We start from the raw sequence: 14,925 nt of genomic DNA on the forward strand, positions 1-14,925 counted from the left end.
CCCTACTGCCTGTAGGAAGAATATCCCGCTTGCAAGTTCAGTGTATCGTACCCACCGACCGAAGCAGGATCAGTTTACAACCTGCATCCACAGCACAGAGGCAGGCTAAAGAAACGCTAGCGATTGTTGCAAACGTGTGTATAATGGCAGAGCCGAGCGAGGGGGAGTTTCGTAGAGAAAAAGCATCAGGCTTGCCTGGTGTACCTTTAAGAACCTTCACCGGGTCAACTGATCCAGTCCCCAACATCCTACTCTTCCTGGTCTTCCAAACAGCCAACTTAGCTGACCCCAACAAGAAATTCACCAAATTCTCCTCCTCACCTAATACAGTATAAGTATATATACTCTTTTGATCCCGTGAGGGAAATTTGGTCTCTGCATTTATCCCAATCTGTGAATTAGTGAAACACACACAGCACACAGTGAGGTGAAGCACACACTAATCCCGACATAGTGAGCTGCCTACAGCAGCGCTCGGGGAGCAGTGAGGGGTTAGGAGCCTTGCTCAAGGGCACTTCAGCCGTTCCTACTGGTCGGGGTTCGAACCGGCAACCCTCCGGTTACAAATCCGAAGCGCTAACCAGTAGGCCACGGCTGCCCCCAATTGGGCCCCCAATAAAAAGGCGAAGGAAAAAAGCTACCCCTAACTTCTCTAAACACCCATTCAAGAGCTCAAAAAGCCCCCTCTCAGCCTTTCACAGTACATAAACAGGTGGTCAACTGTCTTATCAGCCCCGCAAAACAAACACTCCCTCCATATTGGCACCATATTTAACTCAAATTCAAAATTATAAATATAGAAAGTTATTGACAAGGTACAGGCTCAGCGTCAGCGACCAAAAAATACACAATTATAAGGGAAGAATATTTTATTAAAATCTGAGATATCTGTCCCGAATTTCTTTCAACAAATAGTGAACAAAAACTATCATTCCTCCTGGGGGAAGTAGACAGTGCCCACCTAGCTGCTGAGTATATTCAATCCTGCCACACCCTGAGAGAACAGCGCATGCTCCATGATAAATCACATAACAATTCATGGTGTTTTTGTTGCTGTTGTTGTTGTTGTTGTTTTTTCTGTTCATTTAATCAGCCAAGTGTTATTATGATTATTATGATTATTATGATTATTGTTATTACTGTTATGATTATTGTATTGAATGCTTTGACAATACTGTAAAATGGAGAAATGGAGAGAGATGCTACAAATGGAGAGAGTGAGAGAAATGGAAAGAAAGAGAGAGAGAGATGGAGAGAGAGATAGAGATGAAGAGAGAGGCCACAAATGGAGAGAGAGATGGAGAGAGAAAGAGATAGAGATGGAGAGAGAGAGGCCACAAATGGAGAGAGAGATCGAGAGAGAGAAACAAAAAATGAGAGAGAGAGAGAGAGAGAGGGAGAGAGGGAGAGGAGACTATTATTTATTTTTTACTATCAGAATCTATTGATATGTATGTGTATGTCCAGATGTATTGTATTATATAATAACTTTAAAATGCTTTGGCAATACCATTGACTTTATCATATTAATAAAGCATTTTGAACTTGAATTTGAATTTGGAAATGGAAGGAGAGAGAAGAGATGGAGAGAGAGAGAGAGAGAGAGAGATGCCACAAATGGAGAGAAAGAGAGAATAGACTCACACACACACACACACACACACACACACACACGCGCGCACGCACATACACACACACACAGACACACACACACACACACACACACACACACACACACACACACACACACAACCACACTGACCACATCACACCACACAGCAGTCTCCACTGATGTCTTGGGCCATTTACCTTTATTTAAATAGGACGTGAAGGAAGTGAAGATAGACAGGAAGTGAGTGGGAGAGAGGGAAATGACCGCAGGTCAGATACAAACTTTGTCTCAGCATGGGCAGATAGACCCGAACATGACATGGACCCGTACTGTAGCCATAGCAACACTCCTGAGCTCCTACTGATGTTCACGCTGGTGGAGGCAGAGAGAGAGGGGGAGGGGGAGAGTGACAGAGAAATATCCAGCTCATCAGACATGCTAAACAGTGCCTGACTGTTATGTATTATTCAAAGTATTTAATGGACAGAGGGGAACTGCATAATTAGCCTATAGTGCATAACTTTGGAAGTAAATCTTCAGTGATATATTACGTAAATGCATCCGATTCTTTTTTGTACTACAGTGGGAGGAGTGCTACACACACCTCTCAGGTATGAAGAAAACATATGAAGTGTCATATGCAGATTATATTGTAGATTATGAGGAGCCATTGTAATTAACCACAATATACTGTATCTCTTAGACAAAAAGAATCATGTTTAGAGATTATTCAATTTTTTTTTTTTTTTTTTTTGAAAACTGCTTAATATGTAGGCAAGCTGATTATTATTTTTGAGCCAACTTTTATGAGAGAGAGAGAGAGAGAGAGAGAGAGACAGAGAGAGAGAGAATGACTCAGGTCTTTTGGCTCTATTCTTGGCAAAACTGCTTCAGATTCCCATCCATATGGATTGTGTTTGAAGCAATGAAGATGTGATTACTATTTCTGCACACTCATGTGGAAACTGAGAACTGCAGTCAGTGGCCATGGTCAAATTAACAACATACATTATGGTTAATGATATGACCTCTACTTGTGACCCCCGTGGCAAGTATAATTTATAATGTCTCTGTGGAAAGCTATTTCATGAGGAGAAATACAGCGCTTCAGCTTCTAACAGAGGTGTATTGTCCTTCAAGAATTCAAGTTTCAGCGTTGTTGTTCTAGTCTCTAATAGATCTGCAAGCTGTGGTATGATGTTTCTGTTGCTGAATCATTTAAACTTTTAGATGGGATACATTTAAGGGGACAGTTTATGTGGTTTGATTTAATATGGATAAAATGTGAAGCTTTTTTAAAATGGTCAGCATTTTTGTGGAAGAATTTTAATTCTTGTCAACAAAAACTGCAGCACAGAGTTATCTACAGAGTGTATCTAAATTGATTTTTGTGTGTTTGTGATGGGGGGTTCAAATCAAACAGAGATTGTAAACAAAATCATAGTGATTGTAAACAAAAATCAAAAGGAAAACTCTGTCATCTTGTTTGAATCTAAGGAGTTAAGAGCTCCATCTAATAGTTTTAAGTGAAGTTTCCTGCCAGTGTGTCTCTCTTTAAGTCCCATACATGAAAGCAATATGGCAGAAAAGAATTTGCTGGGCACAGTTACACTATTCCTAAATCTGTCTTAATCCAACCATAGCATGTCCAATTAGCACTGTCAACACATCCAGAGCATAGTATGTTAACAAGTGGATCCTTCTACTGTTTCACCAAGTCAGTTAGGAGCTGAATTACACAAATGAATTCAATAGATGGCATAGTGTTGCAATTGTACTTGGATGACAAATCCTCATCCCATGACAGATAGCTTAAAAGCTAATGGTGCTCAAATCAGCTCAACATGCCTGGTGTTCAGCACGTCCTCATTGCGGGACATTTCTATTCTCACGTTTCTGGGCAGGTTCCTTGTAAAGATGACAAAGTGAACATGGGAAAACAAACCTCCGACTGCCTGTTTGACAGTTTGAGTGCCGCAACTCCTCTGCTCTCGTTTGGCTCCTCTCAAAGAGCCCAGATTTCCACAGGAAGTTGTTGTCTACTATCCTCTCTCTCCCTCTCTCTCATTCCCTCTCTCTCTCTCTCTCCCACACCCACCTTCAGCTGGTTTTTCTGTCGTTACAAGCCGCTGCTCAGCCACAGGGCTCCTTCGCAGGTGTTCTGTGGTTAAGAAGGTCAGCTCCTGGTTACCGAGTGCTGCCTCTGTCTGAGGCCCATTGTCAGCAGTGGGCCCCACTCTCTACTAAATCCCCCCACTCCCAAAACACACACACACACACAGACACACTCTTCTCCTAACCCAACATGAACAGCGTGATGTAATGCTTTGAAAATGTTTCAGCCCCTTGCTTTTTTATCACTTATTAACTTGGTTCATGTGAGATCAGTTGCATCATCTGGATTAGAGGGGTGATTGGCTCAGCAATTACACAAGTGGGGTTTTGTTTGTGTGTATGTGTGTGTGTGTTTGTTTTATATCATCAAACTTCATCAGCAATCCTGGTGAATGAAAAGATTACACCTGTTGGCAGCTCAAAAAATAAGCAATTAAAACATTTAACAGCTTACTCTCCTCCCATATTGAAATGTGCTGCATGGTATGAAATTAATTCTAATGGACTGTATGAACAATGAGCCTTTTTATGGGATTGGAGGGGGTTCATGCCTGAAAAGGCAGAGAGGTTGTTTTTTTTGTTGGTACATTTGGAAATCATTTCACGATGACAAACGATGTCTTATGTTGGGGTGCACTCGGCGGAGCAGCCGGAGTGATGTGTAGAGTGTGAATGACTTGACTAGGCCCTCGCTGCGCCCGGGGGCCTGACATTCTCTCGTCCTGAGCGGCGCGAAACTTGCTTAAGTAATCAAGGCTGGGGCCAAGTGCACGTCTGACGGCCCCCAGTGCCTTCCCTCTACCCTGGCTGCCCTCGAAACCCCCACCCCACCCCACCCGCCACCATCGCCCCCCACCCTACAACCCCCCCCCCCCCCCCCGACTCCCACCCTCCGACCCCCGCAAGCCCAAATAAGACTGCAGACATGAATGCAGATGGTTTGAATTTCCAATGAAAGAAATGTGTTGGAATGGCTGGAGCTGCTGAAAGGGCTTCCTCTGCAGGAACTGCAGTAATTAAAGCCCAGGAGGCTGCAGAGAGCCCTGAGCAAGGGGGCGAGGAGGCGGCGGCCCGCCGAAGAAAGCCTCTCGTGTTTCTCCACTGCCACTGCCAACGGGATCTCTTAAACTCACATCACGGCGCAGAGATATTATTCTAGCGTCTAATGAACACTCGGGCGGATAAATCAAACGAGCAGCTTCGACACGCTCTGATTGAATGTTTAGATGCCACTTTTATGAATGGCTGTGACATTTTGACCACTTGCACAAGTATTCAGGTTGGACTGGACAGATGAAAACAGGGTTTAAATGAGGGAAAACTATTTTGGTAAACATTTTTACACCCACAACAATGATATGGTAGGCGCTCTTAAAAAAGAGATATTCAGGGACACAGCCATGCTTCCCTGGACTTTCCACAGGGCTGTCTTGTGTGTGTATTGGCCTGAATGAAAAGAACAGGGGAAATGCCTCATCCAGTCACAGTTCATTCAAGATTGTGAAGGCTCAATAGTAAGGCTTTAATACTTAGTTTCATACCATATATTTTATATAATCTTTATATTGTATCCCTTTGATATATACAGTGGGCCTATATTAAATCTATCAAAGCTGAACTTTTCTTGCATATCCACATTGTCTTTGAACAACAGACTAAGCCATTGCTGCAAACATCAGATTTATTAACTGTTGGTAGATGGAAGTCCTCAAAAACTCAAAGGAATGATAAATTCCTCCAATTTCCGTGGAAGTTTCCATGAGTGCAAAATGAAATGCAATCTTTTGAAAGAAACAATACCTGTAAGACAAGAAATCTGGTTCAGTGGAATGATTATACGTGCATGCAAACCATTAGACAGATGTTTTGTTGATGTTTTGATGAGGTGCAAACCTGTGGTATGTGGTGAGTGAAGCATCATAGACAGACATTGACAGGATGATGCAACTTTGGTTTGTTTTCATCACTGGACATCTAAGACATGACAGATTCAAATCTCACATTCATCACTTTCTACACTATGGTACATTATTTAAAATTAAATCTTAGCTATTTTAAAGGTAGTCAGCGATTATACGCAATTTCAAGCCTGTAACATTTTTTGTCACATTCAGCAATCATCTCTTCACAACTGCTAGCTTCCCATTCCATGAGTACACTGCAAAAAAAAAATCTCAGACTCTGTATGCAGTTCAGGCTCCGAAAACTGGAAACGAACAAAGTGGGGGTAGCCTGTCGCCCAAACAAAAAACGAAACCATGCGTGAAGATTCTCTGGGAATACTGATCGTAGGAGTGAGCTACCTCTCTGGTGGGTTTCATTTGGTCCTTTGTTAAAATATAAGGTAACACTTTACTTGACAGTATCTACATAAGAGTGACATGACACTGTCATGACACATGAACCCTAACTCTAACCCTAATCCTAACTTTTAACCCTAACTCTAACCCTAACTTGTTATGACAAAAACCAAAAGACATTTAATAACAGAAGTGTTATGTCATAAACGTTTATGACTTGTTTATGATACGTTCATGACAGTGTCATGTCACTCTTATGTCGATACTGTCAAGTAAAGTGTAACCAAATAGAATTGTTTTGGACAAAAGCGTCTGCTAATAAATTCAAATATAAACATAAACATGAACAAACACGTCTTCCTGTTACTGACTGACTAACCTTTAAACCACTGTCCATAACATTTAGTGAAAGGTCTGGAGAGTAAGGAATATGTCAATCAAATGGTAAGACTTGTCATAGATCATATTTCTCCTCTGGTTCAAATTATTCCAAAATTATAAGCATGCAATGATTTCAGGATAAGAGACTGAGTTTTGAGACAGAATCCAGACTACAGTAAACACTGTGAAAATAGAACTTTATTCATCCAAGCACAATCATCCTTGTGTTCCGTTTATAAATGGAAGAGAATTGAAATCATTCCTAGGGCTCAGGTTCCTGAGAGATCATCCAGACCATCTTTTACAGGAATAAAAGAGTAATGGACTGATGCATACTATGCGGTTATGGAAATGCTGACTTCACTACATCCAAAAATATGTTAAGGCTTTGTGTCTACCCAAAGGGCATTGAAATAATATCAATTAATACATGTCAAAGCCAAAGAATTCAGCAATAAATACACAAATTCAATTTCAGTCAGCATCCTTATATTGCCTCATCTCCTTGGCCTACCTATTTCAGAAAAGAAATTCCACCTCACTACCACAAGATGGAGCTGAAACCCTATTCTTTATCAGAGTCGTGTATATAGAGAGTTTCTATTTACGGCTCTGTTCTTTACGGACAATCTCAATACTATCAGTAGATTAATTTCAACATCCTCACCCTCACCATCTAGGACTTACATTCATGTAAACAAAAACCTCACAAGAAATCAGGAAAGACCATCCAGCATATTAAGTTGATAAATATTACATATCACATTTCACATACGGTATGTCAGGCCTTCTGTCCAAGACAACATCAGTATCTCAATACTAATGAATAGGCAGATTAGGGTTATTAATTGCGTCTGTTGATTAACATTTATCTTTACATTTGAAACTTGCGTATAAAGATTTGAAGCTAAAAAAGTTCTTTCAGCCATAGAGATGGCATTTTAGGTGACATACAGTACATATAATACAGACAGACAAAACACAAAAATAAAAAAGAGACTATGTAAATTATTTGCTTATAATTAATAACTATTATGATCAACATTAAAGAACGAACTTAACTATTCCCCTAATTGAAGAGCTGCATCATGAGAGATAAGGCTAAGTTCAGTGGCACATCACATAAAGCAGGTAAAAGTGCAGATGCTACATGGGTCTAAGACAGGGAAATGGCAACAGCATGCACAGTAGGATCATCAGAGAGAGCTATTCACTCCTTTGTGCAATTACAAGAACATCAAACACACATGGTTCTATAAGAGAGAAACACAGCAGGAAGAGCCCCCCTCCCTTGCTGAAATCCTTTTTGAAAACAGTTATTTTTTTGTCAAGACCAGAGCTGTGGTGTAGCAGATTTCCTCACTTGGCAACTCTCCTTGCTACATCCTGGTAGGCGAGCTCAATCTCCTTGTCTGCTGCGCAGGTGTTGATAAACTCGTCACGGGCATAAGCATTCTGCAGGTACCTCCACACCCCTGTCAATTCTGATGGGATGTCGAAGTTGCGGAACGTCTTAGACACAACCTACCAAGGAACAGTGTTGTATTACTTTAAGTTGCGCTGAAGCGTACCACAAGCATTACATACAATACAAACTGCATTTATCAAGACAATTTTCTTTATCAAGACAATTTTCTTCCCAGTTTAAATGACAGACAATTATATACAATTTTGAAAAACGATCCCCTCTTTAGCAATAAAGGAACAGAAGTCTCTTGCCAGCCGAACTTTGTCATTTCTTCGAGCACTCACATCGGAATATACCTCATAGAAACTCACTCCAGCCATTTGCTGCTTTTGCTCACCTTGACAACATGCAGTTTTGGCAGGAGGTTGCAGTCTGCTAGGGTTAACTCATTTCCATCCAGATACTTGCGCGTGGATCCCTTCTCTTCCTCCATGCTGTCCGCATCGATTTCATCGGGAAATGGAGAGTTCATGAAAATATCGAGCTTCTTCAGTGCTTTGAGAAGGCCTTTCTCAAGACCTGTAATAAGAGAGGGCAAATGCATAGTACAGTTACACCAAAAGCTACACCAGTGTGTTGCACATCCATATTCAACGTGAGCGGGTGTTTTTAAGTAGCTTACTTGCATTGGCCTCTGGTTTCGTGTTTTTCACATAGGCTGAGAATTTGGCGAAGATGTCATTTCCTGCTGTGTTGGACTCCCTGTTCTTTGCAGCCAGTTTGGGATACCTAGAACAATGCAGGCAATTCATCACTCTGACTGAAATGGGCCGTCAAATTGGTTTAGGTCAAATCAATAGCAATATGCCTCCTCTATAGTCTACGCACTTCGGGGGAGCCAGCATTTCCTCCAGATACTCCTCAATCTTGTTGACATCAGTTTTCACTTCCCCATTGAAAGTAAGGAAAGGTGGATGAGTCCCAGGAGCCAAGTTATGGAGGTCTGGTGGCTTCCTATGTCCACAAAAGTCATAGGTCAAAGCATCAGACAAGTGCCTGGAACTCAGCAGATATTTCACTGTACCAAGGTTATCATCATCTGTCTACTGAATCATCATTAATCAAGTCAAATAATTAGGAATGACTTGCATCAAAAATTCTATTCCAAAGAAATGATACGACAGAGTTCATTTGGATGGAAGTCTGAGATAGTAGTTTGTTTTTAGGTTTAAGAGATACCCAAAAGATACATTCAATCCCCCGTTTGAATCCTGCATAAAATTACCTTTTTAGGTCAACAGTGGTGACATTGAACACCACACCTTTGAGCCACAGGATCATGAAGAGTCTCTGTGAAAATGGGCAGTTTCCAATGCTCTCCCCATCGCTGCCCGCCTGCACAACACACACAGAGGCCAACTATTAAACGCTCAACAGCAGCAGACTGCAGAATACACATTCAACTGAGGGTAACTGTACAGACATCCTAGACCACACAAGTGGTACAGCCAGAGAGTAAGAGAAGGAATAAGCTTAAAGGTCACATTCACGGACACCAATGAACTGTGTGTGGCCAGACACCAGACCGAAATGGAAACTGTTTGCGGATCAGTAGAAACCCTTTGTGCTTTTATACATTCTGAATGCATACCAATTAGCAAGGTCACTGAATAGAGGCTAATAATCTATCCACAATAATGCATCACAGCCAAATTTCCATATCTGAAAAATAGAGGTCACACAACACAAATACCAAACAAGAGTTGTTTAGAAAGCTGATCAGGACACTGGATAGGCGAAGAGTGTGAATTATGCATGGAAATTCCATTACTTGCTTCAGTAGGCCTAGACCAAGAGAGTTAAAGGTTTGACATTACTGGCCCACATATTTATGAATACAAGCAAACAGCACCTGAGTCCAGCCATTATCTTGATCTCCGTGCAGCACACTGACTCCCGACTATAACAATTTAAGGCTTTGGGATGAAAAGATCTTGTTTCCACATGGCCTATTCGCCTGGCGTTCGAGGCATATATTAGGTATCAAAGTTTCAGGTTGCAATTAACTTGCGGTGCAAGCGACTGTTGTTATCAAAGTTTCCGACTGAGAGCATTCACACATGCAACGTCACGTCAGGCATTTGCCATAGAGCTGTTGTTCCAGACTTCTCCCTATTCCACCCACCAAGGGTTTCCTGAAAGAGTAGCCCTTCCTAGATTAAGGTCAAGATTGTGTTGCACTGACTGACACCGATCTCCCTTGGACAGTGTATCACAAGCCCTATGATTGGTGAGTATACCAGTACATCCTGTGATTCATAAGTTGTGATGCTACACATACTGCATGCATACAGGAAACATTGCTCAGAAAATTCATGAAAGTCAATTCAAAGTCAGTTAATTTGAAAAATATAATGTGTCAATATGGAGTGCACTGTTAATACTATTATAATTTACATCTGACTGACTGGAAAAATAACTAATTTATATGAAAAAAAAATCGTATCTTGCTCATACAGACTTACAACAGACATACTTGGCTTAGAAGTAAAATAATGAGCACGTTCTCACAGCAGAATGTCTTACTGGTAAAAGACACTGAATTTTAAATTTCTGAAGTATAATTGAAATTCATTTGAGCATTAAATTGACTTTGCAACAGAAACAAATGATGTTCAGTTTCAAATACATAAGGAAAAGGTGATACAATACAGAGTCTCAGTGATTAATTGACATGTCTCCCAAAGACCACCTATCTCTGAGGAACACCTTTACCTCCAGTGGCCAGAGTTGTGTTGAAAAGAGATGAGAAATTATTCAGTGGGGAACCTACCCACAGACCCTCTGATGGGAGAATGCCCCCCTTAGATTCCCCTCCCGCCTTAGTCCCATAATGACCAAACAACCTCAGCCAAATAATGCCCCCATGGGTAATCCAAGCAACAATATAGTGTTACAGCAGCCCTTTAGAAAAGTGAAATGGATGCCATGTAAACATTGGCCTTTGTGGGTTCTGAACAAAACACATACAATGTGGATGCTTAATAACAATACATCAAAAGTGCTCCCTTCATTGATACCAATGTCAAAACTATTTATAGGGGATGAGCAAACACCTGACCGTGCATTTGGAATGCTTACCTTGACAAAAAGTTCAATATCAGGATCCTTGTCCTCCTCATTTGTCATCTTCGCTTCAATTCAACTTCAAGTGCCTTGCTGCTAGGTCAATGTCTGCCTCTTCAGTCAGACCCCTACTTATTAAAATCCTTTGTTGTGGCTTAATAAACTTCAGTTCAAAAGCTCAGTCTCAGGATTTCTCAGTGCCCAGGGCCTCCGTCTCTCACGTCCCCTGTCCTGTCTCCCCTGTTAGCACCAGCGCACTGCACCTGCGGCGACGTTGCGGTGGTCACAGGGGTAAGGTCTCCAGCCAGTGCTGCCTTGTTTTGATTTGGACGTGGCGGCCAGCTGTCAGGACGAGACACACTCTCGCTGTCACAGGGCCCGGGCCAGAAATAGCCGCGAGACGGAGGGAGGGCGGAGATCTGAGCCGCCGGTGTCACCCAACCCTGACCGTGCGCGCACTCCTCGTCCAGTCCCAATTCCCTTATTGGGGTGAGTGGTGTAATGACATGTGGGGTGGGTGGGTATGATTAATGTGAATGCAATGGGTTGAACGGGTGGTGGCAAGCTGGAAGGGGAACTGTGTGGCGTGTTCCGGTTAAGAGGGGCTCACTTATACTGTACATGGTGATCAACAACACATTCTCAATGATTAATTAAAATGGGGTCCTTTAGGGTTCACCTAAACTCTCTCACTGCCTCCTTCGAGAATAAAAACTGGAATTCAAACACTAAATGAATAAATGAATGAATATATAAATGAATAAATGTAAATGTAACACACATAATTCTGTGTGATTGTTAGTCACGGGACATGTTTTTAGTTCCATGTTCATAAACCTGTATGTGTGCAGTTTAGTCATTTATGCACACGTTATTGGGCCAAGCAGTGTTGGATGATAGACATGGGGTTTCCTTGGGCATGCATATCCACCCAAGTCTCATCTTCATCCGGAGGCCTTTCCCGCTAGTCAGTAGTCACATGGCAACATGAAAGGGGAACTGTGTTTGTCGTGAATCAACAGTGTGATTTTGGCAAGAGGCAGAGGAGAGCCAGGACATTCCAGTGAGTCCACTCTAAATTTAGAGCAGTGGGCCTCTCCCACTCGATGGCCATGGCATTTATGACAATAGTGGAAACTTAGGGTGCTCCCTCATGATCAATGATGAGAAAAACGTCTGCTAAAGTGCACTGACCTCATGGTTAAAGATGCTGGGACAAATTGAATACCTTGTCAGCACAATGTCAGCTTCATAAGATGAGATAAAATAAAGTTAAGACCAAATGAGACATCCTAACACATTGATGTTGATGAGATGGCAAATGTTATTTTAAAAGCTGTAGACACAGAGACGTGTACTGTAGGCCCAATTGTATTCCATTCCCTGCATGTCATTAACACAGGCTCAGCCAGCCACACACACACACACAAACATTATCCAATACAATTTTGTCAAATTCAGTTTAAACACAAACATTATCCAATACAACTTTGTCAAATTCAGTTAATTACTCCTCAGTCGTCCATTCAGTGCATCTGCACTGTGACTTGGTAAGGGCCAAACATGCTTAAACCGATCCATTAACAAGTCCCTTCAGTCAGCATGTTGTTGCTTTGAGAGAATTTAAAATAGGGCTTTAACTTGACTTTTGTTGAGGCTTTCACCAAATCACAGAATACATATTTAATTGTGGATGTGAGGATCTTGTTTTTTATAACTTCAGACTGAATTTGTCTTAATTTGTTCCTACAGTTAGGCATACCCTAAGTAAAATGGAATTTTAAAATACCTTATAGGTTCAACATCTGAAAGCAACATCTTTAAACCTTAAACCTATATACTTTTGTACTCTATGCTTTGTCCCCACCGTCATCTCAGTGTTAAACAAACTGTAATGTTGCCACCATCACCTCAGTACTGCCTTTAACTTGATGCATCTATGTGGGTGTCTTAATGTGATGTGTTTTGGTGTTGAATGGGTATGGGATATATGTTACTTATACATCATATGGGGTGGATGGGTGTGGATGGGATATGTCACATGGGTGGATAGGACATTTGTATTACATGTAATAGGTGTTTATACTGTACTGTATGTGGTGTTGTGCTATGAAACTTGAATGGAAAATGTGTGGAAATGATTGTCCCTATGGGACAAAAGACTTTATCTTTCTATCTCTCAATTAAGGCCTAATTGTCTGATAGCCTAATCATAATCCCTGAATCCCTCATAATTCCTCACTTCTTTTTTTCACCCAATGAATTCAATTTCCTAACCAATTTACACTTCTTGAAATGGACCAAAGTGAACTCAGCAACATCAAGATAGTTTCCAGGCAACAGAAATTATTTTAGAATAAGTTAAAACTGTAAACAAACTGTTAAAATGCAACTACAATCATTTGCAATCTTGGCAGTGAGGTTTTATTGATTTTAAGCTCTCTGGATCATATTTGTGTGTGATCACAGCTGTACATCTGTCATTCATTAACATTTAAAGAAAAAAGAAAATGGTTTGAATATTGGGGTGAGTGGTTCGAATTTTCTGTCACATGATTAGGCTACACGTCGAGAGACATTTTGCATTCAACAAAAATACCAATTTTCCATTCATTGACAATAGCCCACGGTTATATTAAAAGGATTTGCAGGATTGTTACCGAACGATCTGTAGGCCAAAATCAAAACACTGGTGAATGTTCTCAAGACTTCCGAAACGCCAGCCTCTTCTGGGTTGCCAGATGTAATGAAGACTTAGCTAACGTTAATTTACCTGCAGCTGCTTTAACGTTTCTCCAACCATGATCCAGCTACACATTACGGAAACAGTGAAAACAAAAAATACCTCTCTAACCAACGTAACATATTTAGCTGAAGTTAGCAATGCAGATGAAGTTTAGCCTAGGCTACCTGTGTTGGAGAAATATAGCCAGCTCTGCGTCAGACTTGATATTCTTTGTTTGACGAAGACGTCGCCATGAAGGAAGGCTCCTCCAACGTCCACTTAATTGGTTTGTTGTTTTAATTTTAGAAATTTGCCTGCCTCTCGTAGGCTACTCGTTCATGACTACAACTGACAGCTGTTGACAGTTGGCCTTTGCTAATCTAGCAACCCAAATAGGAGAACTCGCCAGCCCATTATTAAAGCAACACCAAAGAGTTTTTTGTACCTTAAAATATTGTTTCCAAAATCGTTTCAGTGGTTCATCAACCCATAACAGGGTGAACGGCACTTCTGCATTCTCTTCGCGACCCTCTATCGGCTATAACCGCACTATGCAAGTTTGCCAGATCGGGTAGCGGATCTGTAGTTTGATGGAATTACTAAAAATTTGACTTGCTTCTGATTTCGCAATCATACTTTCATAAAATCATGCAACGTAGGCTACTCTACCTTGTCTGTAGACATCGTTATTTCCAAAGCCAGTGCTGGATAAACAAATAGCGTGCGTGCGACAGGAAAAGTGCTTTGGTGTTGCTTTAATACGCTATTCTAGAATTAAATCGTTCAAAACATAAACATAAATTCCAAGAGATTTCACCCCGTAACTCATTTTTTTAACGGGTTATAGTAATGTTGTCAAATAAGCCATTACTTCAATTCATCATGTTTCATTACTCTCTGATAACATAGGGTGATCATTTTTGGAATGGTTACAATTTATTTTCCATTATTTCCTACATACTGGTCCTTTAAAAGTATGCCTACTTTACAAGGCGCTTCAACAAAGTTACAACTACATAACAAATATCTTCAACAAAGCAAAACAGAGCATAACTGCATGAATAAATAAACAAACAAACAAATAAATAAAAACATGTTGGACAGCACAACAAATTAAATGGGTGAGTGCATACCATATTATTGTAGCCTAAGGGAGATGAAACCAAATTGCTTCAGGGGGGTCACTGTAGCTTATCCCTACAACCGCTTGGATAAGAGGATACTAAACATAACAAAGCAAAACAAGAGCATAACAAAC

The 14,925-nt window shown here is 41.0% G+C and overlaps 1 protein-coding gene across 1 annotated transcript; it reads right to left on the minus strand.

The window, feature by feature from the left end:
- Positions 1 to 6,588: 6,588 nt before the first annotated feature.
- clic5a (chloride intracellular channel 5a) lies at positions 6,589 to 11,256 on the minus strand. The gene is made up of 6 exons (XM_076299962.1): positions 10,958 to 11,256; positions 9,102 to 9,211; positions 8,705 to 8,830; positions 8,499 to 8,605; positions 8,214 to 8,395; positions 6,589 to 7,932 (listed from the first exon to the last, which is right to left on the minus strand). Exons 1-6 carry the CDS (start codon positions 11,003 to 11,005, stop codon positions 7,768 to 7,770), a joined length of 738 nt encoding a protein of 245 aa, XP_076156077.1. The 5' UTR covers positions 11,006 to 11,256; the 3' UTR covers positions 6,589 to 7,767.
- Between the last annotated feature and the right edge of the window lie 3,669 nt (positions 11,257 to 14,925).

The sequence above is a fragment of the Alosa pseudoharengus genome, unplaced genomic scaffold (assembly GCF_046254945.1).
Source record: "Alosa pseudoharengus isolate Yale_2024_CS ecotype anadromous, Long Island Sound unplaced genomic scaffold, YU_APseudo_1.1 YU_APseudo_1.1_scf_22, whole genome shotgun sequence".
NCBI lineage: Eukaryota > Metazoa > Chordata > Actinopteri > Clupeiformes > Clupeidae > Alosa > Alosa pseudoharengus.

What these genes read in the sequence shown, in the direction of transcription:
- clic5a (XM_076299962.1), bottom strand. Translation starts at nt 11,005, where the DNA reads ATGACAAATGAGGAGGACAAGGATCCTGATATTGAACTTTTTGTCAAG. An exon ending in ATATTGAACTTTTTGTCAAG is followed by an intron (nt 9,212 to 10,957) that starts GTAAGCATTCCA and finishes TGTGTTGTGCAG; the next exon opens with GCGGGCAGCGATGGGGAGAG. An exon ending in GAAACCAGAGGCCAATGCAA is followed by an intron (nt 8,396 to 8,498) that starts GTAAGCTACTTA and finishes CTCTTATTACAG; the next exon opens with GTCTTGAGAAAGGCCTTCTC.